We start from the raw sequence: 27,500 nt of genomic DNA on the forward strand, positions 1-27,500 counted from the left end.
ACTCTTCCAACATCCACCCCGTTCCAAATCCCCAAACACACACGCACACATACACACACGCAAACACACACACACACGTGCATACCAGTCCTAAACAACTCACTGACACATAAAGTGTCGAAAAGAGATAAGTTACACAAAACAGTTAATCATGCGATCTTTGCCAAGCTGCTGAGGAAACGAAGCACTGCAGTGCGTTATAAGGGATGCAATATGTTTAGCACAAAGTGTGATTTATGATTTTGCTGCTGGCTAGATCACAAATACAAAACAGAAGTTTATAGACCTAAGATACCTCTTTGAATATATGAAGGAACATCGGATGGCCCATTCTAAAGAGATACAACACGCAAGCACATTATATATATATATATATATATATATATATATATATATATATATATATATATATATATATATATATATATACACACATGTATATATTATATATATATATATATGTATATATATATATAGAACAACTCTAAAATTTAAACCCTATAATAGTGAAAAATATAACGAATACCAAGAAGAGATTACAGGATACACTAAAAAAGCTCTCGATACCCCAGACCTATGAACGAGAGCTCCAGAATAATAGTACAATTGGAAGATGAAAAATAGAGATGAAACAGCAATACAAAGAGATCACATAAAGCTACGGTTTCATAACCTACACCAGAATATGCACAAAGGCGTACGGGTAAAAAAAAAAAAAAAAAAAAAAAAAAAAAAAAAAAAAAAGAATCGACGATTTCTAAAAATATGACGCCAAAGGCGAAGCAACGATATAAAAGAAATGAAATAAAATTCGCTGATTCACAAAAATATATAAATAAACAAACAAATAACTGAATCCATAAATATAATTAATTCCACAACAGATCCAAATCTCTGTACGTGAAATTTTGAAAGATGATACGCGAGAATGCATGTGAAAGCAAGCACAAAGGACCATATTCTTGTTCTTTCAGAGACAGGATACAAAGAGAATAAAAAAGATGCAAAATCTGAAACCGCAAAACATGACAAACAAACACAGAAGCACACAATACACTGCAAAATAAGAACGCAGGGTGACGTCAGAGGTGAATGCAATATCGTGGACGGGAACAAAAAAGAAAAAAAAAAAAAATGAAACCACCAGCAAACTCAATCTGACCCCACGGGCTGAGAGAGAGAGAGAGAGAGAGAGAGAGAGAGAGAGAGAGAGAGAGAGAGAGGGGGTAAAAATTGAAGAGAAATTACACATCAAGATATTAATAAAATACACGTCTAACACACCACCACCAGGAATCTAGTAGCATCCTCGGGGCAATGGCAAATAGAACCACCACCGACGGAATGAGAGAGAGAGAGAGAGAGAGAGAGAGAGAGAGAGAGAGAGAGAGAGAGAGAGAGAATGAATGTAGTTCTCGATGGAATGTGAAAAGAAACTGACGACAGGAACTGATAAAAGGGAGAAGAAGATAGTGATAAGAGACAAGAGAGGGAAGGACGTTTACGAGAGAGAGAGAGAGAGAGAGAGAGAGAGAGAGAGAGAGAGAGATAAGGATTAATAATGCCGGCTTGGAAGGGAAGACTAAATAGAGCTGGGGGAATATCCAAAACGGGATAAAAGGGTCGCCGCGTAACTTGATGCTCCTCTGATATGAACAGCGACATTTATTGCAGTGATTCAAATCAATCAAATTGAAATATTGCATAATTGTCGTTAAGCTTTTGGTACATACGACACACTGAAAGTAATAATATTGCGAGAGTATATTGCCATGCATTGCCACTATAGTTAAAGGTTTTAAAATGTGGAACATTTCATGGTCACTACCCAATGACTTACATACAAGCATGCACACCACACATACACGTACATACACACACACAACATATATATATATATATATATATATATATATATATATATATATATATATATATATATACATATACATCTTCGTTCGTCTTTAAACAAATAAATAAACTGAAGTTTAAATAAAAATTCGACATTATACTATTATCAATCGAAAAATGCCACTGGGAAAACTTACCCCTGTACAATAATATAAATCATGATTGACATTTAAATTTAAAAATTATATATTTCAGCCACTAAGCCACGGCAGCCATTGGTTGCAAACAGAGAGCTAATACATTTTGGAAGTTTAAAATAAAAGAATGGGTCCGTCTGTACCGCATATGCTGATGATGTGCACTGTTGTTTTTTACAAGCTGATTGTGTTGTGAAATATCTGTAATAATAATTGTCTGATAGGATAACATGCATCGCTGTAACTGTAATTGCTTAATACTTTATAACGTAATTATGTATTACAGAAGCTTACTGCAATTCAATATGGTTTGGAATACGCGGACATAATTCTTACATCTGTAACCACAAAAATGGTCTATTCAAAATTCAGCAACTGGAGAGATGGGAGAAAATCAAGTGCTCTAAAATCTTAAGTCCCAATCTTTAATCTTTAACTTTTAAAGATTAACTATTGGTTTCAGGGTCTTATCTCCAGAGAAGCCCAAGTAGTAAGACTAAGCTAAGGACTGAGTTGAAGGAAATCGCAATTACGTCAGCTTATTTCAGCAACATAATAAACAAGTAAAACTTGCGCCGAAGTTTCTTCGGCCTAATCGAGTTTTCTGTACAGCGTATAATGCCGTATGAAACTCTCAGCCGAGGCCATGAAACTTTCAGTCACGGCTCGGTGGTGGCCTGTATTGTTGGCATCTGTAGCGGTGCCAGTCGCACGATCATGGCTAACTTTAATCTTCAACAAAATAAAAACTACTGAGGCTAGAGGGCTGCAATTTGGTATGTTTGATGATTGGAGGGTGGATGAACAACATGCTAATTTGCAGCCCTCTAGCCTCAGTAGTTTTTAAGATCTGGGGGCGGACAGACAGACAAAAAGCCATCTCAAAAGTTTTCTTTTATAGAAAACTAAAAGGGGATTAGAAACATATTACGCACAGCAAAAAGACTGAGGCGCTGAAGAACATTTTTATAGACTGAAGGAATGCAACGCACAGAACAGCGCGAAATGGATGTGTCTGCACATTAGCGAGAGCAAGTGACAGATTATATGCTATCTGGCAAATTAAGTACAAACACAACCAGTCAATGGTATGCACACGCTCTGATCTGTAATATCTATATAATCATATTTTTATTTTCAACATTTTAGCAGTTTCCTCTAAAGAGGGGTGGCACAGAGAAAGGACTATACAACGATGACTGTCGAAATTATACTTTAACTGCTGAATCGTGGATGAACAAATTGTGCTGAAAAATTCCACATCAGTTTTCAGTTATTGTTCCCCTTGGGTGTAAGCTATTCCCGAGGCACAGTGAAATGGATATCAAACAGTATATGTAGCTTAATATATACGTGTGCATCTATACATATATATACACAAATATATATATATAATATATATATATATATATATAAATATATATAAACGCGTGTATAGATATTCGTGTGTATGCATAGAACCTTTCTCCTTACTCACACACATACATACACACACACACACACACACACACACAATACCCACATATTCTGCCTCTCAGAACATACAATCTAGACTGAGTAAAAAAACATGCATTCCCTTTCCCATCAGTTCTCCCCCCTTGACTGCTCCCAGCCAGCAGCAGTCTATATCAAATTCATTCTCTGTCTCTGCATTATTCATTACTCCGTCTCCTCCCTCGCTCGTGTTTCTGTCATCCACCCGGTGAAAATAACCTGTTGATATCTTCCCGCCAGAAAGGAAATTTTTTTCCCGCCTTTTTCTTCATCTCTTTCTCCTCGGGTGAAAATAGCTATGAATATTCTCGCTGTTTTGCTGCGGATACACCTTCCCTACCCACCTCTCTCTCTCTCTCTCTCTCTCTCTCTCTCTCTCTCTCTCTCTCTCTCTCTCATACACACGTATACACACACACGCGCATGCAGTGTTCAGTCTTGAAAATATTACTGAATAAATGATAAACTTCCTACGGTTCACTTTAGTTTATATTCTCTTCCGTAGACATTTATTTTCAGGCCAGGTTCTGTTGAAAAAAGTAGCTGAGGAGGCCAAGAATAAACAGAGGTCATTGTTAAAAGTTTAATTTTACCATACCCCCTGCTATTACTACGGTAGTACTACGATACTATTACTACAACTTCTACTGCTATGGGTAATGAGGTAGATGATGTTAACTTCGTAAAGTCTATTGTATGAATTCTCTTAATAATAATAATAATAATAATAATAATAATAATAATAATAATAATAATAATAATAATAATAATAATAATAATAGTAACGAAGTAGGTGATACTAAGTTCACAAAGATTACTGTGAATCCTCTTTGGTAATAATAATAATAATAATAATAATAATAATAATAATAATAATAATAACGAATTAGGTGATAATAATTTCACAAAGATCACTCTGAGTCTTCTTTACGATGATAATAATAATAAAAATAATAATACAATTTCATTCCATTATTAAACGACCCCAAAAAAAAAAAAAAAAAAAAAAAAAAAAAAAAATCCAATGCACTCTGGCAAGTGCAAGAACCGAGAGAAAGAACTGGGGGCATTTGCCCGACCGAATCTGGTCGGCACAAAACTTCCCGAAACTTGGGGCCATAAAGAATCAAAGGCAATTTCACAAGCCGCTTTCCCTGTCCGAACCGACGAAGACGGAGAGCTAAGCGGTCGAGAGGACCCTTGCAATAGGCAATTTCACTATCGCTCCGTGTGAGAACGCTTATGCTTCGTTTTTTTCTGCGTCGTTATTGTTTTTAACTATTTCTGTTTTTTTTTTTTTTTTTGATGGGTAGGGGTGGGGTACGGTTACTTTGTGAGAAAGTGGGTTTGTATTGGGAAGGTGTTATTTCTGATTTAAGTTTTTTTTTTTTCAGAATAAAGGGTGTTTTAAGGAAGACTTTTTTTTTTCTTTTAAGGGGGAGTTTTTTTGAAAGACGCTACTCCTTGCGAAACATAGTTCTTGTATTTTTTGTAAGAAAAAATTTCTCCGCAATATTTTTTTTTTTGGTGAAAAGTAGTTCTGCTTTCAGGAAATGAAGCTTTTTTTTTTTTGGAAAAGCTCCATTACGGGATAGTTAGAATCTTTTCACCCATCCACTCCCTCTCTTCTTTTAAGAGACGTGAATCCAAACCTTTCATTTTTCTTTCTCTTTCGTATTTCAAATATTCATTTTGAAATGCATGTCTTTCTTATCATTTTGGTGCGGCTATTTCATTGTTCATTCGTTTTATATACATATTTCCTGTTTATTTGTATCTTATGGAATGTATTTTTGGGGACAGTGAAAGCCTTTATTCCATTTCGCTTTTACTAAGGTGGAGGTCACCAAATTATTTTATTACATCCCGTTACAATAATTTCTTGTTCTCGTTTTGGTGGCAAAACAGTGTTTTTTTTTTTTTGTGGTGGTTTCTGGTGGGGTGGGGCGGAGCAGAAGATAAATACTACCAATTATTTCCTTTAAAACTACCAAGTAATTCTCTATATCATTTCCCATACTTATTACCTTTTTATGACATGCTTTCAAGCCCTGGAGGGGGAAGGATGTGCCTTTTACATCAACTGTTTTCTTGAACACCTTCGACATTTTTTCAGGAAAAAAAAAAGAAAGAAAATCTCTTTCACTTTCAAGATAGAGTGGGGCGATGCATTCCTTTCCATCCTCCTCGCAAGCAAGCACACTTCCATAAACATGCTAGTCCCGGTAAGTAATGGCGACACACTGAATTACATTACAACCAGAGCTGAGCGGGCCAGGTCCAAAATTCGGGACGGAAATAAGAGCGTCTTGTTGCTACGCGGAGATCCTCCATCTTTCTGTGTGCGTTTCTTGGTTGGGGCGGGGAGAGGTTGTTCTTCAGTTTTGCTCGTCCATGAAATGATGTTGTTTCTCTTAAAAGACGTTTTCAAATAATAATAATAATATAATAATAATAATAATATAATAATAATAATAATGAAGTAGGTGATACTAGGTTCACAAAGATTACTGCGTGAATCCTTTTTACGATGATGATAATAATAATAATAATAGTAATAATAATAATAATAATAATAATAATAATAATAATAATAATAATAATGGCTAAGAGGAACACCGTTCAAGTGTTCGAAAGTCTTTGTTTCTTTTACATAGTAATATATTTACTATATAATTGTGGATTTTTATTACACAATAATAATAATAATAATAATAATAATAATAATAATAATAATAATAATAATAATAATGCAGGATAGCAAGACCTTTGACAAATGAGAACTAAAGCTGCATTAACGAAAATAATTACTAACTTCTTTGACTTTTCATCGTGTGCTAATCATTATTATTATTATATTATTATTATTAAAATAATAATAATAATAATAATACTAATAATAAATCTCATCTTCATCTACTCATATTTCTCTGACCTATACTTGGTCTGAGACACATACACATAGAGAGAGAGGGAGAGAGAGAGAGAGAGAGAGAGAGAGAGAGAGAGAGAGGAGGGCAATGATCTGCCTTTTCCAATCCCGGTCACTCAGCATCGTTTATAGATAACTTTAAATCACCAAGCAATGCGATTACCCAGCATATCGTTTATTATCCGACATAACAAAAACACAAAACAGGCATCAAACAGACACAGATTATTATCCATTTAACAAGACTAACCTGTCAGAAACGTAAGGTTCATTCACTTCCACTGATCAGCAACAGATAAAGCGCTCGGGAAAATAAGGAGGCGGAGGAGGTCGTCGGTAATTTTACTGCGAAGACAATCCTCTTATTTCCGATGTTCTCCGACTTGAGCAAAATGAGGATGAATGAAAAAAGATTTTTAGTTTTGTTTTTAAGGTGGGGGGGGGGGGGGGAAGTTAATACCCCACACCCTAACACCCCCTCCTCTTTTCCATATCTTTTTTTTTTTTTTTCGTTTTTCCACAGCTTCATTTTTCTCCGTTTGATTATTCATTGAAAAGGAGGAGAGAGAGAGAGAGAGAGAGAGAGAGAGAGAGAGAGAGAGAGAGAGAGAGAGAGAGAGAGAGAGAGAGAGGACGGATCCTGCAGTCAGGTGATTCAGCCTTTTGAATCCCCGGCTGCCCACTAATACCCAGCCAATCAGAGAAGGACATGAAAGAGAGATGAAGGATTTTCGGATAAGGGAGAGAGAAGGAGAAAATTAGAGGAGAGGAGAGTCGGCAAAATCCCCAGGGAGGAAAAAAAAAGTGGGAGAGGGAAAAATAAATGTTGGAAAAAAAAAAAAAAAAGAAACAGCAATCTTGGGGGAAAAAAGTTCTGACATGCATCAGCGGTTGTGTTGGAGGAGGAGGAGGATGGGAGGGGAGGGGGAGGGGAAGAGGGGTGGGGGTAGAGGAATTTCCGATAAGCAAGATGGAGAAAAATGATATAATAACTATATATAAGAAGGACGCGATGAGAATGAGAGAGAAAGAGAGAGATCAAAGGTGAAGAATAAAGACGTACAATATTTACAAAACACAAACATTTCACGTCAATTCGGTACCCACTCCACCATAAATATACCATAAATATAAGCTGTCCATGCGGTCAACAAATAAAAAAATAAATAACTGCAGAAAAAAGAAATAAGAGGAAGACTTTAACACCACGGAAACTCAATACAGTCTTACAGTAAGCGCACCGCAGATTAGGCACACGCAACACAAATGCCATAATCCGCTACAAAGGAGAACGAAAAATGCTCAAAAACACGCACACACACACACACACACAAAAATAACTGAAAGTCGAACGTCACCCATCACATCCACACCCTTGATGTTTACTCTACATAAAAAAAAATAAAATAAAATAATAAGAAAAGGTAAATTGAAGGAAGGCCTTCATCTGTCAACAATAAAGCGGGCAATATTATTAAAAGCATCACTGTCCATCAGGGTAATTATTCTTTCTAATTAAAACAATGATTCTTTTTTTTATTCTCTCATCGTGAACGGGAGGCTAATTTGAGACACAGAACACAATAGACGCTGCAAGAAACCCTATTGCAATCAAGGCGTCAAAGTGACGAAAGAGATATCATGGGAGAAAGACCTTGAGTTAATCGTCGTGTTATGCAATAATTGCAGTGATGACGTCATTGGGAAAACGCTGACCGAGGCTTATGTTGTTAGACCTACTCGCCTGACAAAATAATATAATAGCTTATTTCAATGTTATTTTTCATATAAACGGTCTCGGAAAGATAATTATACGCATATTCCGAATTACACCTCACCCCCTGCATAAATTACAGTCACATTCAACAATTTTGAAACTGTATATATAAAATTGTGTCCCACCCTTTCTGACTTGAAATAATCCGTAATATTTTCATTTTCTTTCTCTCATCAAATTTTACCAGTGTATTTTCACTCCCCTGACATTCCATTTAGCAATAGTTTTCTGCTTTACATAAATTCTGAGTATATATCTTCATCTCCATGACTGGGTTTTGAAATAAAAAAATAACAAAACCACTGAAGCGTGCCTTACGTGTAAAATGCCTATTTGCAACGTATACAAAGCTTCAACAACAAAAAAGTTTCTAGAGCACACCACCAAAGCACTTGCCATTGTGAAATACACCCATTAATATCAATGCATTTAAAATAACTTTTAGCCCATAAAAAGCGTTCATTAGTCACAAAGCTTCGGAAAAGGGTCGCTGCTTTATCACCAGAGAAGTAATTCGAGGATAAAAGAACTCTTGAAATAATTGTAACAAGCGCAAAGGAAGAAAGGAAGAAAAGACTGTACAGCATTCAGGATTTCAAAGCCGCGTAAGGTCGAAGTTTCCCAAGGACAGTCTTGCAATGGGATCAGCGATCTGGAACAACGAAAAAGCTTCGGGCTTATGAAAAAGATTAATCACTTGCTTACAAAAATAGTAAGTACCAGTTGAGTGGGTGCAACCAATGTCTAGGAAAACTGCATATACCATATGATGTGGCATCAGAAATAGTGAAGGTGAATAGTGCTGCAAAATGAAGATAGTGTCTAGAACAACAGTTACTATAAAAAAAAATGTGGTTACAAACACCGTCTACTACAAACCGAATGGCTACGGAAACACGTTTCAAAAATGGCAGCTGCGCTTGCCCCAAAATATGTTCTCAAAATTGAATTTTTCTTTTCTTTCTCTACTTCTGCACTGGTATGCCCGTCTGATCAACCAGAAGACTGGCTCTATTCTACTCTCACCTAACCTTCAAACGCTTAACAGCACCGTTGCTTTTATGGATTCATTTAGACAAATTGCTTTTGGCTAATTATGACATTTACTTCAAACAGACAAAGCATTTTGACAATAAGGGGGCGCAATGAATGCCTAATACCTACAGGAAATACTGTAAGGGGTGGACAGGAGGATAGAAGGCCAAGAGTGATACACAGACCTAGCAAAAAGGATCCAGTCCTGCACCAATCTGCCAGGCTATGTACCTTGGCTAACTGCACCCTCTAAAGTTGGGCAGTGGATCTATACATCCCTATGCCTCTCTCTCTCTCTGTCTGTCTGTCTGTCCGTCTGTCTTTCTCTCTCTCTCTATACACACACACACACACACCGACACACACACACACACATATATATATATATATATATATATATATATATATATATATATATATATATATATATATATATATATATTATATACACACGTACACACACACACACACATATATATTTATATATATATATATATATATATATATATATATATATATATATATATATATATATATATATATAGAGAGAGAGAGAGAGAGAGAGAGAGAGAGAGAGAGATATTAACAGGTTTCCCTCCAACTCCATCAAACGTAATTCAGAGGCAGAGAACAGCTAAGGAGGAGAGGCTTCTGTTTATCTTGGAGCGGCAGGAGAGCCGCCAAATGACACCAAGTTTGTTCTTGAAGGAGTTCTCGAGTATGAGTGCCGAGGAGGAGGAGGAGGAGGAGGAGGAGGAGGAGGAGGAGGAAGGCAAATGAGGAAGGAGTCTCCCGCAACCAAGTCCTTCGACAGGTCCTTCAAAGAAATCCTCCGGATTAAATCAACTGATGGGGTCCTTAGATGAAGGGCCGACATAATGTCGAGGAATGAGGCTCAGGATTTCGAGTGATTCCTCTCAAGACTTGCGATGTGCAAATCACTAACTCTTATTATTTCTATATATCTATTGAACAGCGGATTTTGTAACTTTTTATACATCATATATATATATATATATACATATATATATATATATATATATATATATATATATATATATATATATATATATATATATATATAAAACTTATGTTTTCTACAGCTCCTTGGATATACGGAATCTATCCTTGGCTTCAGGATCGACTCTGTGTTTTCTAAGATCTTTAGAAAGCAGGTATCTTGCCGTGTGTCTTTTTCCAGAACTAAATCAAATCAATCTGCCTAATAGAGGCTGATCTCCGCTGGATTCCATTGAGAATCTTTGGTCTCTGATAACTTTACTTTTATCTCAGTCAATTCAAACAACAAAAAGTTTAAGGGCCCATCAACTTCAGCGACTATCATTTCACTTTAAAATCAAGTCAACCAGCAATCTATCCATACACTTACGCATCAGTGAACAAAAATCTTTAGAAAGTTCATGGCCCTATCAACTTCAACGGCTATCATTTCACTTTAAAATCAAGTCAACCAACAATCTATCCATACACTTACGCATCAGTCAACCCAAATCTTTAAAAAGTTCATGGCCCTATCAACTTCAACGGCTATCATTTCACTTTAAAATCAAGTCAACCGGCAATCTATCCATACACTCACGCATCAGTCAACCCAAATCTTTACCAGAACATCACAACAACATGCTTACCATCTTTGTTGTTATTTAATAAAGACGACAACCCGAAGTATGATTCGAAATTGTTAACTCTTCTCTCGGTGGCGCCGTTGACTTTTACTGCAAATGGAAAGTTTGAGGGAGGGCACATGAACGGAGGCCTGAGGGAAGGTCGGGTCCCTTCTGCGACCAGCGGCAAATGGGGCAGAAAAGTGACTGGGAAGCAGAATCCATGGTTCCCATATGAATAACGCACTCTTATGTATATCCATATACTTACCAATATATGTATATGCAGTATATAGGAAGTACACACAATACAGAGAGGTATGCATGGTTTCAAGTGTTCTAGTTTAGATGTGCTTTGTGATTCTAAAGATTTGTATGTCCATTTTTATGTACTTTTGTTGGACCATATTCAGGAGTTTGTAATTTTAATAACTGTTTTGTGTTATGGTCAATAAACTTCTATCTATCTACCTATCTATTTATCTGTGTACGTATGTATGTATGTATGTATGCATGCAAGTACGTGTGAATATATATATATATATATCATACACACACACGCACACACATACATACATAATTATATGTATATACACTGTATATATATATATATATATATATATATATATATATATATATATATATATATATTGTATTACTAAAACTTGTAGGTTTTCTGTAATCATTCATTTAAAACTAAGACAGTGTCACAAATTGATTAATATATATAGTTATATATATGTATATATATATATATATATATATATATATATATATATATATATATATATATACACACACCTAATGAACCCTGTTACTAAAAGCAAATATCAGCGGACATTATGAAAATGAAAATAACCCATTTTATATCGAAAAAACTGAAAAAAGCTTGACAATACTGACTTGCTATAACAGCTTAAGCTTATTTATCAAAATAGTGTTTCCTTGTGTCTAGTCCATGAATTTTGGTAAGATGTCAATGACAATATTAATTGCAACCACGCAAATGTTATAAATTATGTAAGTTAATCCCACACTACACACGCGTATAGAATAATCCACTTAGAACGTCACAAAACATCACCATGCTCAATATGCTGCACAGTAGTCCCCAATGCATAACAGAAATGTTACACTGACGCCCTAATGCTCCAGGCTTGACCTTTAATGTGGAATAGATGCCATCTAGGGTCACATCCACCGTGACTTCCACCCTCAACTGACCTCTGCTTCCTTCAGATACAAATGACGTTACAAACACAAGTCCACCACACTCCCCAGGAACAATGGCCTGATTGGCGGCAGGTGGCCAGGAAGCACACATGTACAGCGGTGCATGCAGGCAAGCATTTGGTTCGGCAGTTTAACGAAGACATGCCAAACGATATTACAATATGAAATTGTTTGTTTTTACTTGCTACATAAATTACAGAAGGTATTAAACAAACATCATAATAAATATTTCAAATAAATACAAAACTAATAGTACAGTAACATGAAGGAAGGAAATTTAGTACTATCCAATACTATTGGTATCATTCAAATTATATATATATATATATATATATATATATATATATATATATATATATATATATTATATATATATATATATGTATGTCTTTATATTGTCTGTCACTGCTTTCCTTCTTCTCACTTTCTCGTAAGTTCTTACTTCCAGCATGGCTCTCCCTCCATGCGGTCTTTTAAATCTCCTGAACCAATCCATCTCGAGGTCAGATAAATTAACTTTATCACATACACAACTGCTCTGTGCATTAATACAATTACTGACAGGACCTCATTAAAACTGGATGGTATTTAACGGAGATACTTATTCAGCAATAGTTAAAAAGGTACAAGCTTTCTAGGTGATTGACTAGTAGTCCAGCTGTATTTATATGTGTATGGGGAAGTAATTACAGCTGGACTACGTGTCCGGTTATTTTATATTTATATATATATATATATATATATATATATATATATATATATATACATACATACATACATATATATATATATATATATATATATATATATATATACATACATACATACATACATACATATATATATATATATATATATATATATATATATATATATATATATATATATATATATATATATATATATATGCAAGAACTTTATATATCAAACAAACAAATCGATAAAGTAAAGGAGCATAGACCGCAGAAAGCATAATAACCCAGATACAAAATACCCAATAAAGGTGGAAATAAGCAGAAATGACGCAGCCTCCGACAGAATCATGCGTATACGCAAAATAAGATAAATGAAAGAGAAACGAGAAAAATGGAAAGGAAAAAACAGGCTGGATACCCTCATAAGAGACCATTCACTCCAGATTTTTCTGTATTGTTTTTAAGGTGGGGGAGGGGGGGATTAACACCCCCCACCCTAACCACCTCTCCCCATTTCCACTTCCCCCACTTCTTTTTTGTTTCATTTTTCACAGCTTTATTTTTTCCCTGCTTGATTATTCATTGAAAAGGAGCCGGGTGCTGAGAGAGAGAGAGAGAGAGAGAGAGAGAGAGAGAGAGAGAGAGAGAGAGAGAGAGAGAGAGAGGAGGGATCCTGTAGTTAGGTGATTCGGCCTTTTGAATCCCCGGCTGCCCACTAATACCGAGCCAATCAGAGAACGACATGAAAGAGAGATGAAGGATTCTCGGATAAGAGAGAGAGGAGAGACGGCAAAAACGCCAGGGAAAAAAAAAGGTGGGAAGAGAGAAAAATATTTTGGGGGAGAAAACAGCAATCTTGGGGGAAAAAAGTTCTGACATGCATCAGCGGTTGTGGAGGAGGGGGAGGGGTGGGGGAGAGCGGGGAATTTCAGACGGGCAGGATGGGGGAAAATTATATGCCCTACATATATAAGGAGGGAAACTTAGAGAGAGAGAGAGAGAGAGAGAGAGAGAGAGAGAGAGAGAGAGAGAGAGAGAGAGAGAGAGAGAGAGAGACGGCACACAAAAGCACTGTATTTACAAAGGGGTACAATATGTACAAAATACAATCACTTGCCGTTAATTCCAAACCCACTCTACCAGATATACATATAAGAAAGAAACGGAAAGAGACGTCTTCAAAATAATTCGAGATGGAATAACAGGTATCTGCGGTCATTAAATAGAAGAAAATATTCGTAGGATAAAGAAATAAGAGGGGAAACATAGCCACAGCATTAACTAAAGATAGTCTTGCCGTAAGCGTATCACAGACTAGACACACGCAACACCAATGCCGTAATCTGCTACAAAGGAGAACGGAAAATGCGCAGAAAAACAATTGAAAGTCGAACACTCACCCATCACATCCGTACCTTTGATGTTTACACTACCCGAAAAAAATTAAAAAAACAAATATAAAAAGTGAATCAAATGAAGGCCTTCAGCTATCAACAATAAAGCGGACAATAATATTAAAAGCATCACTATCCATCATTCCTTTTTCTTGTCTCTCATCCTGAACGGAAGGCTGATTTGTGACACAGAACACACAGGCGCAAGAAGAACCTTTATTTCAATCAAGGCGTAAAGTGATGAAAGAGATATCACTGGAAAAAGAACTCGCGTTATTCGTCGTGTTATGCAATAACTGCCGTGCTGACGTCATTCGGTATAAGGCGGAATTAGGCTTATGTTCTCAGACTTATTCGCCTGAAAAAAATAGCATAACAATTAATTTCAGTGTTATTTTTCATATGATGGTCGTCGGAAAGTTACATATGGATTATAATTTTCTGTATAATCATGAGAAAGCTTTCCGAAATTGACCACACTTTCTGAATACGAAAGGAAAACTTTCTCCACATGGATACACTTTCATAAATACTAAATCGAAAGCTTTCTGAAAGTGACTGAGTTTCCTGAACACTAAGGCGAAAACTGTCTGAGCGGTTATCGTTTTTTCTGAATATTCCCAAGAAAGGATTTTAACAGTAATAGAAACGTTTCTAGTTATTAAAATGGGAGCCTTCAAGAATATATTAATGAATTTTTGCTGGTTAAATTCGTCAGTCATGAAAAATTAATATTCTTTATTCTCAGGGTGTGTGTGTGTGTGTGTGTGTGTGTGTGTGTGAAAGAGAAGAGAGAGAGAGAGAGAGAGAGAGAGAGAGAGAGAGAGAGAGAGAGAGAAGCCATTAGATATAATTTCATATACATTACGACTCCAAATTTCAATGGCGTAACGACTACAGATTTGTAAAGTTAATGACCTGAAAAACAATTTATCTGTAATCCACTGAGGGAACTGGGTAAGATTACTGGCACTGTTATCACTGATAACATTTATACTGAAAATAACAAAAACAACGAAACCGATTCGACTAAAAGTTCACCGATTAAACCATTACTCATGAAGTACCAGTATTAACAGTCATACACAAGTACTAGTATTAGTAGCAGTGTACAAGTACTAGTATTGCCAGTAATGTACGGACTGACAAAAGACTGCAAATTTCTATCAACTTGTTTAATACAATGACCAAAGGAATACTTCATGGCATTAATTACTAATTTTTATGAACTGAAAGAAGTTATGGGATCTAATTCGAAATAAAGGAGATGAGATAGAAGAAGCTGACTTTGAAGTTCAGCTGGTGAAAGTAAAAAATGTCGATACACAAAATATTTCATAACTGAAACTAAGGCCTAATCAGGTTATTCCATATGCGTTCTCATTTCCAACTAAAGAAACAAATTCGATCTCGGTCACGGTAGACCAGTGGTTCTCAAATCTTTTTTTTAGTGATGGCACCCTAAGTAATGTAATCATTACCGTGGCACCCCTTCTTCTCCATCCCACCATATCGCATGAATTAACTTCTTGTTTAATGAATAAAATTATTATTCATGCTACATGCTATATATATATATATATATATATATATATATATATATATATATATATATATATATATATATATATATATATATATATGTGTGTGTGTGTGTGTGTGTGTGTGTGTGTGTGTGTGTGTGTGTGTGTGTGTTTGTCAATATATTAGAGTAGATACAACGATAATTATATGAAGACTTCTGCAAGTTTTTTTTTTTTTTTTTTTTTTTTACAAATGTTCATTGAGATAATCTGGCCAAGACAAAATTCATGACAATCTTGCGGCACCCCTAGGCACGGTCTGGTGCCACGGCACTCAGTTTCAGAATCACTGCGGTAGACCTTTCGATTAGCTTTCTATGGAGAAAAACAATATAGAGATTTATGAAGGTCGGGAAACGAACTTTGAAAAAACTCTACGAAGATAAGACGAACGACCCATTTTCACGGGCAGTGAATCTCTTATCCGTAAAGCCAACCACCCGCCTTACCCGCCCCACACCCCCACCCCCTTGTTTCAGAAGTAAAGATTCCTTCTGCCTTTAGAGTCTTTAAAAGGGTATATCTACTTTTACATTTTTTAAAATATATTTTACTTATAACAGATTTATTTTCTAATCCTTCCAACACCAGAGATAAGGCAACTTGAGACTTTGTGGGAAAGATATTTGGTTCGTGGTACTTCGAAAGATAAGTATTTGGTTCGTGGTTCTTCGAATGAATTCACTGAACGAAAGCTACTATTTATTATTATTATTATTATTATTATTATTATTATTATTATTATTATTATTATTTATTTATTTCCCTGTACTTCATACGCATAGTAACAATCAACGTGACAAATTATTGAAAAATATCATATTATATGTGTCCCCATATTACACTTATTTATATAATAATTCATATAAAACTTCACAAAACATCTCTCCCATGCTTTATATACTGCAGAGTAGTCCCAAACACATAAACGGAAAGGTCACATTCCCACTGTAATGCGCCAGGCTTTACCTTTAATGAGAAACGAATGCCAGTCAGTATTAGGCCAGCAAGGGTCACACCCACCGTGACCTCCAACCTCAGCTGGACCTCTGCTTCCTTCAATCACAAAGCCACAAGCACAAATCCACCACACTCCCCAGGAACACTGACCTGAATGGCAACAGATGGTCAGGGGAACAGACACCCCAAAAACACAGGTGTACAGCGGTACGAGCAGGCAATCATTTAGGTCATCAACAACAGACACTGTACAGCTGTGCAGTTTAACAACACTGACCCAAATGCTATTACAATATGAACATGATTGTTTTACTTCCTACATGCATTTCAGGAAGTCTTTTGCAAGCATTATGTTAAATCAGTCAAGAACTGAAAGCGTACAATAAATTGCGTGGATGATTCGTCGTGCTATTCGTAGTAACTAAGCCTCATTAAAAAAATATATATATATATATATATATATATATATATATATATATATATATATATATATATATATATATATGTATGTATATGTATATATATATATATATATATATATATATATATATATATATATATATGTATGTATGTATATATATATAATATATAATATAATATAATATAATATAATATAATATATATATATATATATATATATATATATATATATATATATATATAATGTAGTCACGAACATTATATATCAAACCAATCGAAAAAGTAAAAGATCACAGACCGCAGAGAGCATAATAACCCCGATACAAAATACCCCAACAAGGACGAAACGAGCGGAAATGACTCAGCCTCCGACAGAATCATGCGTACATGCAAAATAAGGATAAATGAGAAAGAAAGAGAAAAATGGAAAGCAAAAACGCTGGATACCTTCATAAGAGACCATTCACTCCAGATTTTTCTGTTTTATTTTTAGGGCTGTGGGAGGAGATTATTATCCCCACCCTAACCGCCCCCACTCGCCATTTACGCATCACCCACTTCGTTTTTGTTTCATTTTTTACAGCTTCATTTTTTCTCTGCTTGATTATTCATTGAAAAGGAGGCGGGCGCTGAGAGAGAGAGAGAGAGAGAGAGAGAGAGAGAGAGAGAGAGAGAGAGAGAGAGAGAGAGAGAGAGAGATCCTGTAGTTAAGTGATTCGGCCTTTTGAATCCCCGGCTGCCCACTAATACCCAGCCAGTCAGAGAACGACATGAAAGAGAATTGAAGGATTCTCGGATAAGAGCGAGAGAAGGAGAGAAAGAGTGAAGGAGAGAAGGCAAAAACGCCAGGGAAGGGAAAAGGTGGGGAGAGGAAAAATAAATATGTTGGGGGGGAAAAAACCAGCAATTTTTTTTTTTTTTTTTTTTTGGGAAGTACTGACATGCATCAGCGGTTGTGGAGGAGGAGGAGGAGGAGGAGGGAGGAGGAGGAGGAGGAGGAGGAGGAGGAGGAGGGTTAAGGTGGGGTGAGGGTGAATTTCTTACAGGCAAGATGGGGGAAGATTATATAATGCCCTACATATAAAGTGGGAAATCGAGAGAGAGAGAGAGAGAAGACGGCACACAAGAGTACAGTATTTGCAAAGAGGTACAATGTGTACAAAACACAATCTTTTGACGTTACTTCCAAACGTATGGATACAAAAAAAATGGAAAGAGACGTCTTGAAAATAATTCGAGATGGAATAACAGTGTTTGTGCGGTCACTAAATAAAAGAAAATATTCGTAGAAAAAAGAAATAAAAGGGAAACATGACTACAGTAATAACTAAAGACAGTCTTGCGGTACGCGTACCACAGACTAGACACGTGCAACATAAATGCCGTAATCTGCTACAACGGAGAACGAAAAATGTTCATATAAAGAAAAACAATTAAAAGCCGAACACTCACCCATCACATCCGCACCTTTGATGTTCACACTGCCTGAAAAAAATAAAAAACAAATATAAAAAGTAAATCGAATGAAGGCCTTCATCTATCAACAATAAAGCGGGCAATAGTATTAAAAGCATCACTGTCCATCAGGGTAATTGTTCTTTATGATTAACAATAATTTTTTCTTCTCTTCTCTCATCCTGAACGGAAGGCTAATTTGTGACACAGAACACAACAGGCGCAAGGAGAACCTTTATTTCAATCAAGGCGTTAAGTGATGAAAGTGATATTACGGGAAAAAGAATGCACGTTAATCGTCTTGTTATGTAATAATTGCAGCGATGACGTCATTGGGAACAGGCTGAGCGAGGCTGATGCTCTCAGACTTTTTCGCCTGACAAAACAGCATAATAATTTACTTCAATGTTGTTATTTATACAATGGTCGTCGGAAAGTTATATATAATTATATTTTTTCACAGTCACAGGAAAGCTTTCTGAAACTGATTACGCTTTCTGGATACGAAAGGAAAACTTTCTCCACGTGGACACACTTTCGTAAATGCTGAACTGAAAGCTTTCTGAAAGTGACTGAGTTTTCCTGAACACTAAGAGGAAAACCTTCTGAGCGGTATTCGTTTTTCCTGAATACGAAGGACAAACTTCTGAACGTGAATACATTTTCGTGAATACTAAGTTGAAAGGTTAATGAAAGTGATTAAGCTTTCCTGAACACTAAAATGAAAACTTCCTGAGTGGTATTCGCAGGATATTAAAATGACAGCTTCTCGGAAGATATTAATGAGTTATTATTGATTAAGTTCGTTATTCATAAAAGATACATATCGTTGATCCTCAGGAGAGAGAGAGAGAGAGAGAGAGAGAGAGAGAGAGAGAGAGAGAGAGAGAGAGAAAATTGACTTAATTCGTAGTGATGTCTATAGTATTGAAGAGTACTTAGATATCATTTAATATACATTACGACTCCAAAATCTTGAATTGATTAACGATCATAATGGCGCATGGCATATTACCATCTTCATCATTATCATCATCATCAATATTATTACTATATTATTCACTGAGTAATACTACATGCATTCTTATTACTGATAACATTTAAAAAATAACAAAACATTGATAATGATTCGACTACAAGTTCAAAACTAAACTATTATTATTATTATTATTATTATTATTATTATATTATTATTATATTTCTACGTTTATTGTTATTATTATTATTATTTTCTTTTTTTATTATCACTACGATTTGTATCACTGTAGAGCTTTACTATGTTCAATTTTCATATTTAGCACTCTGGACCTGCTTTCTATAACCACCTACGGCTGGAAATTAATTGTACGCAATCTGTTTTTTTTTTTTTTATTGTTTTTAATATTTTTTACTATTATTCTCAATATTACTGCTGTCATTATCATTATTATGAATACTATTTTTTTATACTTCTTCAGCAACTGTCCACTGGATATTGCCGACTATCATTTTTTATCAGGCAATCTAAAGTATCGAGATTGTGTGTGTGTTATCTCTGCTTTGTTATGTTCCACGTATATGGCCTTGAGCTGAAATAAAATTTATTATTATTATATTATTACTATTACTTGTAAAGTAGTAGTATTAGCAGTAATGTGTAAACTGACACAAGAATGAAAATTTCCATCAACCAGTTTAACTCAACAAAATATAGATATCGTCAAGGCACCCAAATGACTGAGCGGTAATTGCACTGACCTGGAAATTCTTCTTAGCATTAATTACCACCTTTACGAAATGAGAAGAAAGAAGGAAGTTATAGAGTCTAAATCAAAGGAATGGAGATAAGGTAGAAGTAGGTAACTTTCATGCTCGACAGCTCAAAGTAAAAAAAAAAAAAATATTAATAATGCCTAAGATGTTTCATAACTACAACTCAACAGGTAATTCCTTAAGTGTTCTCATTTCAAACCAAAGAAACAGATGCTACGTGGGTAACAATAGACCTCACAATAGATCTTTCGATTAGACTTCTACGGAAACGAAAAAAACTACAGAAATTTATGAAGGTTAGGAAATGGACTTTGAAAAAAAAATCTACAAAGATAAGACGAACGACCCACTTTTACAGACAGTGACTCTCGTATCCGTAAGCGGCCCCCCCTTCCCACCCCCGCCAACTCCCTCGTTTGTGAAGTCAAGACTTCTACCTTTGACTTCTTTGAAACCACCAAGCCCTTAGAAAGGACATATCTACTACTAGGATTTTTTATATTTTACTTTTGAAGTGGATTTATTCTCCAATCTTTTCAACTTCAGAGATAGGGTAAGTTCAGACTTTGTGGGAAGGATAAGTATTTGATTCGTGGTTTTTCGAACAAATTCATTGGACGAAAGCTGCTATTTATTATTATTATTATTATTATTATTATTATTATTATTATTATTATTACTTACTTACTTATTTACTTACTTCTTCCCTGCTCTTTAATATATGGTCATCACTCCAATATTTTATTTTAGGTATTTTTACAATTAACATGAATCAGCTTTATTATTATTATTATTATTATTATTATTATTATTATTATTCCTCGCTCTTCAGTACATAGCCATCATTTCAATATTTTCTTTTAACATATCTCAACAATCAACATGACTCAGCTTGACAAATTTCTGAAAAGGAATATATTAATTGTGTCCCCATAAATATAACTGACAATCGATAAAATGCCTACATCAAAGGAAAAGCAGGTCTGACACAACTGTATTAATTTCAGATCTCCATGTTTTTCATCTGCCATTGAACGAGAAAGATAAAATCACTTGGAGTAAAGGCGTAGTGATATATATATATATATATATATATATATATATATATATATATATATATATATATATATATATATATATCATATCATATGTATATATGTATACTGTATATTATATATATATATATATATATATATATATATATATATATATATATATAAAGTATGTATATATATATATATATATATATATATATATATATATATATATATATATATATATATATATATATATATATATATATTAGTAAAGAAAGGAAGGTTTTGAAGATGAACAAATCAAGACACACACTAAGATAGGTACAAATTGACATAATGGAAGAATATCATTAGTAATTGATTAATGATCATAATGGCGAACGGCAAACTACCATTTTCATCGTCAGTATTATTATTATTATTATTATTATTATTATTATTATTGTTATTATTATTATTCATAATTTAAACGTATCCAAATGTAACATACCAAATCAGAGACAAAAACAAAACAATCCAGGTGAAAGTACAAGAGCGCTCTCTCTCTCTCTCTCTCTCTCTCTCTCTCTCTCTCTCTCTCTCTCTCTCTCTCTTTCATGAAAATGGGACTTAGGCACATATTCCCTGACACGGAAGCAAACGAACACAAACTCGCAACCGGTCATCTCGTACCCGGTAAGCTCGAAGGCGGTCAACTCGTTACCGGTCGACCTCGTGACCGGTCAACTACGAGTATACGATACTGAAGGGTCTTCTGTGTTCCAAGACCGATCACCGAATCCATACCAGAACCTTATTTTCTGAAGTTTCTAACTTGTCTTCCCCTTGTTTGCCCATCCGTTTTATGAGAAATGACATGCACTTGAAGAGTTCCTATGAGAACGTGACTCGCGAAGAGGTCAAAGGGTCATTACTGATAATGCCTCTAATAATCCAAACTAACATATCATAAGACTGAGGTAATAATCTGAATGAACTTAGCCAAAGGGTCGTATGCTCGCTCTACTCGTCTCTCTCTCTCTCTCTCTCGTTAGTTAAATCCTCTCAGTTCCTTTAAGAAGCAGGACCCATCTCGGCAGCAAGACCATAAACAGGTTTCCCTGACGGAATGGAATATAAAACTTAGGCCAAAGACCGAGTGGTGGAACCTATGAGGTCATTCAACGCTGAAACGGAAATTGGGAGTAGGTAGGTTTGAAAGGTGTAACGAGAGGAAAATCTCGCAGTTGCACTAAGAACTAGTTGTTAGGAGAGTGTGGATAGCAAGATGGAAGAAAGAGAACATGAATGGAGGCACAGTAAAAGGAATGAAAGGGGTTGCAGCTAAGGGCCGAAGGGACGCCTGAAGTCCAAGTTTCAGTCATCAGGATGATCCTTTTTTCCACGTCTGAGAACATTTTCATATCTTAACTTTGGGAGCAAAGAGTTATTAGTTTCAAAACGATGCGTGATGGGAGTGTCATTCTCAGAGGCGAAAGGGTTAGCTCAATTTTTACTGATACTCGAAAACAAAGTAAATGTAGTTTAATTAACATTCATCCTAATTATAAGATTGGTCAATCAGATTATACAGACTCCTCTCTAGACCAAATTGGACTTGCCACAAAGTTTTTTTTAGTTATCTTCTTTTTATTTGAGGGGTTAAAACTGGAGCAATGCAAAGCTGAAGAAGTTGGACAGCTAGGTGGGTAGAGACCAAAAGGAATGGATGAAGAGTGAAAGGTAAAAATGTACCTGAGGGTCAAGGTATGCTTCACGGACCTTTAATTACCACTCCCCACTATGCCTGGCATGGTGCACTGTAGGAATACGACGGGGCGTAATAAATAAATAAATAAATATAAATAAATAAATAAACACGGGGTTAGGAGCAAGTTTTAATCGCTTGGGATCTTGAACGTTTTCAGAAAAAAATACATATACAAAAACTCAACCACCTTGATCCTTCAAGTAAGATCTTGGCTATCCTCATAAGGTATGTCTGGTCGGACATTGGACAGATCAGAAAAAAAAACGGACCTTACATCATATATAGAAATGGCAAGGAGGAGCAAATCCTCCTTTCTGTTCCTCCTGTCCTCCACTGTCCAATCGGGAACCCTTTTGAAGGACCGGTGGTGATCCTCCTGAAGGGCGGAGGCTGGTCTAATCCTCCAAGAGCCTCTTGGGATTTCCTTCTTTTAAACAGATCCTTCTCTCTCTTTCTCTCTCTCTCCCTCTCTCTCTCTCTTCCTGACTTTTGTACTTTTGTGGTACTGGTTATGATGCTTCTCTCTCTCTCTCTCTCTCTCTCTCTCTTCCTGATTTTTGTGCTACTGGTTATGGTGCTTCTCTCTCTCTCTCTCTCTCTCTCTCTCTCTCTCTCTCTCTCTCTCTCTCTCTCTCTTCCTGACTTCTGTGCTACTGGTTATGATGTCTCTCTCTCTCTCTCTCTCTTCCTGACTTTTGTGCTACTAGTTATGATGTCCCTCTCTCTCTCTCTCTCTTCCTGACTTTTGTGCTACTGGTTATGATGTCTCTCTCTCTCTCTCTTCCTGACTTTTGTGCTACTGGTTATGATGTCTCTCTCTATCTCTCTCTTCCTGACTTTTGTGCTACTAGTTATGATGTCCCTCTCTCTCTCTCTCTCTCTTCCTGACTTTTGTGCTACTGGTTATGATGTCTCTCTCTCTCTCTCTTCCTGACTTTTGTGCTACTGGTTATGATGTCTCTCTCTATCTCTCTCTTCCTGACTTTTGTGCTACTAGTTATGATGTCCTCTCTCTCTCTCTCTCTCTTCCTGACTTTTGTGCTACTGGTTATGATGTCTCTCTCTCTGTCTTCCTGACTTCTGTGCTACTGGTTATGATGTCTCTCTCTCTCTCTCTCTCTCTCTCTCTCTCTCTCTCTCTCTCTTCCTGACTTTTGTGCTACTGGTTATGATGTCTCTCTCTATCTCTCTCTTCCTGACTTTTGTGCTACTAGTTATGATGTCCCTCTCTCTCTCTCTCTTCCTGACTTTTGTGCTACTGGTTATGATGTCTCTCTCTGTCTTCCTGACTTCTGTGCTACTGGTTTGATCTCTCTCTCTCTCTCTCTCTCTCTCTCTCTCTCTCTCTCTCTCTCTTCCTGACTTTTGTGCTACTGGTTATGATGTCTCTCTATCTCTCTCTTCCTGACTTTTGTGCTACTAGTTATGATGTCCCCTCTCTCTCTCTCTTCCTGACTTTTGTGCTACTTTTGATGTCTCTCTCTCTCTCTCTCTCTCTCTCTCTCTCTCTCTCTCTCTCTCTTCCTGACTTTTGTGCTACTGGTTATGGTGCTTCTCTCTCTCTCTCTCTGCCCCCTTCCCGACTTTTGTTACTGGTTATGATGCTTCTCTCTCTCTCTCTCTCTCTCTCTCTCTCTCTCTCTCTCTCTCTCTCTCTCTCTGCCCCTTCCCGAATTTTATTACTGGTTATGATCTCTCTCTCTCTCTCTCCCTGACTTTTGTGCTACTGGTTATGGTGCTTCTCTTGAATCTGAAAAATTAGTGAACATTGTAATATATAGACCCCCTAATACTAAAGAGTTTGACATAATAATTGAAAAATTGGATGAAATATGTAGAAATCACAAGGACTGGACTATACTCCTAACCGGAGACTTTAACTTTCCTTTTGTAGAATGGAAAGAACGAATAGGAGACTGTGGTTGTATTTATACATATAAAAAAGAGAGCAATAGTAGTGCAGAAGATAAGAGGCAATTTGAAAATCTATTAGATATGCTACTAGAACATAACATTCAGCAAATAAATCACCTACCAACAAGAAAGGATAATATTTTAGACCTAGTATTTGTGAATGAGGTGAACTATGTTAAAGAAATAATAGTATATAACACGAGTATTTCGGACCATAATGTCATAGAACTAACAGTCCGTTCCAGAACATACGAAAACAAAGAAAAGCAAGAGACGAAAAAAATGGGAAGGATATGGAAAATACAATTTCTATAGTAAGAATATAAATTGGTCAAAAATAAATGAAGAATTAAACAAAGAATGGAAAACATATTTGTAAGTGATGATATACAGGTAAATACCGATATATTATATAAAATATTAGAGGAAATAGTGGAAAAATATATACTGAAGAAAAAAAAGTAAGCATCAGTCACGAATTCAAGAGACAGAAGGATCTTGTTCCAGAAAATTAGAAAGTGGAAAAAAGCTCTTGCAAAAGAAAAGAATGCATGGAAAGTGATGCAACTAAAAAGTAAGATAGAAAATGCAGAACAAAAGATTATACAATCAAAGAAAATGAAAATGGAACCTAGAAGAAATGACACTACAAAATATCAAGCAAAACCTAAAATTTTTATTCATATGCAAAAAGATGAATAAAATAAGAGTAGAAAATAAATTTAAGAATTGAAGGCGATTAACGAATGAAAAAGGAAATATGTAACATATTAGCAGAAAGATATAAGAGTGAATTTACACCTAGAATTGACAATGAAGATAATGATACAGAAATAAGAGATGAAAATACTGAATACTTATCAGATATAGATATTACAGAAGCCGATATTGTGCAGGCTATTAATGAAATTAAAAATGGATCAGCAGCAGGACCAGATGGAGTACCTGCCATATTGTTAAAGAAAGTGGTTCATTCAATCGAAAAGCCGCTAGCAATATTATTAAGGCAAAGTATAGATACAGGCAAGATTTATGATGAGCATAAATTAGCATATATTACTCCTACTTTCAAAAGTGGTTCAAGACTAGAGGCAAGTAATTATAGGCCTGTGAGTCTGACATCTCATATTATGAAAGTATATGAAAGGGTAATGAAAAAAATATAATGAAACATTTAATGAAAAATAGATTGTTCAATATAGGACAACATGGTTTTGTACCGGAAAAAGTACACAAACCCAACTGTTAGTCCACCATGAAAGCATATATAAAAAATATGATAAATGAAAAGATACAGATGTGGTTTACCTAGACTTTGCAAAAGCTTTTGACAAGGTAGATCGCTAATATATTAGCGAAAAAATTAGAAAACATAACATTGTTGACAAAGTAGGAAGATGGATAAAAGAATTTTTGCAAAATAGAAACAGATAGTGATTGCAAACGATGAGAAATCGGATGAAGCTACGGTAATATCCGGTGTACCACAGGTACGGTGTTAGCTGCATTGCTGTTTGTGATTATGATTGCAGACATAGACAGTAATGTTAAGGACTCAGTAGTAAGAAGTTTCTGCAGATGACACAAGAATAAGTAGAGAAATTGCTTGTGATGAAGATAGGAACTCGCTACAAAAGAGACCTAAACAAAATATATAAAATGGGCAGAGATAAATAGGATGGTATTTAACTCTGATAAATTTGAATCAATGAACTATGGTGATAAAGTAGGAATGCTATATGCATATAGGGACCTAATAATGAGACAATCACAAACAAGGAAGCAGTTAAAGACCTTGTGTGATGTTGAATAGGAATATGTTATGCAATGATCAAATAGCAATTTATTGGCAAAATGCAAAGCAAAAATGGGAATGTTGTTCCGGCACTTCAAAACTAGAAAAGCTGAACACATGATTATGCTTTATAAAACGTATGTACGTAGTCCACTTGAATATTGCAATATAATATGGTACCCACACTACCAAAAAGGATATTGCACAAATAGAGAGGTACAAAGGTCATTTACAGCTAGAATAGAAGAAGTTAAGGACCTTGACTACTGGGAAAGACTACAATTCTTAAATTTATATAGTCTTGAAAGGAGAAGAGAACGCTACATGGTAATTCAAGCATGGAAACAGATAGAAGGAATTACCGAAAACATCATGGAACTAAAATTATCAAAAGAGCAAGCAGAGGTAGATTAATAGTGCCAAAACTATACCAGGAAAATTAAGGAAAGCACACAGGACATTAATCCATCACACGCACCAGCATCGATAATGCAGCGTCTATTCAATGCGCTACCAGCTCATCTGAGGAACATAACAGGAGTGAGCGTAGATGTGTTTAAGAATAAGCTCGACAAATATCTAAGATGCATCCCAGACCATC

General features: G+C 35.6%; 1 protein-coding gene across 1 annotated transcript in view; it reads right to left on the minus strand.

The window, feature by feature from the left end:
* The window catches only part of LOC136849807 (zinc finger protein on ecdysone puffs-like), a 520,057-nt gene that overhangs the window by 162,203 nt on the left and 330,354 nt on the right, over positions 1-27,500 (minus strand). The window contains exon 3 of the mRNA XM_067123238.1: positions 18,649-18,681. Within this exon, the coding sequence (XP_066979339.1) occupies positions 18,649-18,652 (4 nt within the window). The 5' untranslated portion in view covers positions 18,653-18,681. The remainder of the gene's footprint in view (positions 1-18,648; positions 18,682-27,500) is intronic.

This window comes from Macrobrachium rosenbergii, chromosome 21 (genome assembly GCF_040412425.1).
Source record: "Macrobrachium rosenbergii isolate ZJJX-2024 chromosome 21, ASM4041242v1, whole genome shotgun sequence".
Taxonomy (NCBI): domain Eukaryota; kingdom Metazoa; phylum Arthropoda; class Malacostraca; order Decapoda; family Palaemonidae; genus Macrobrachium; species Macrobrachium rosenbergii.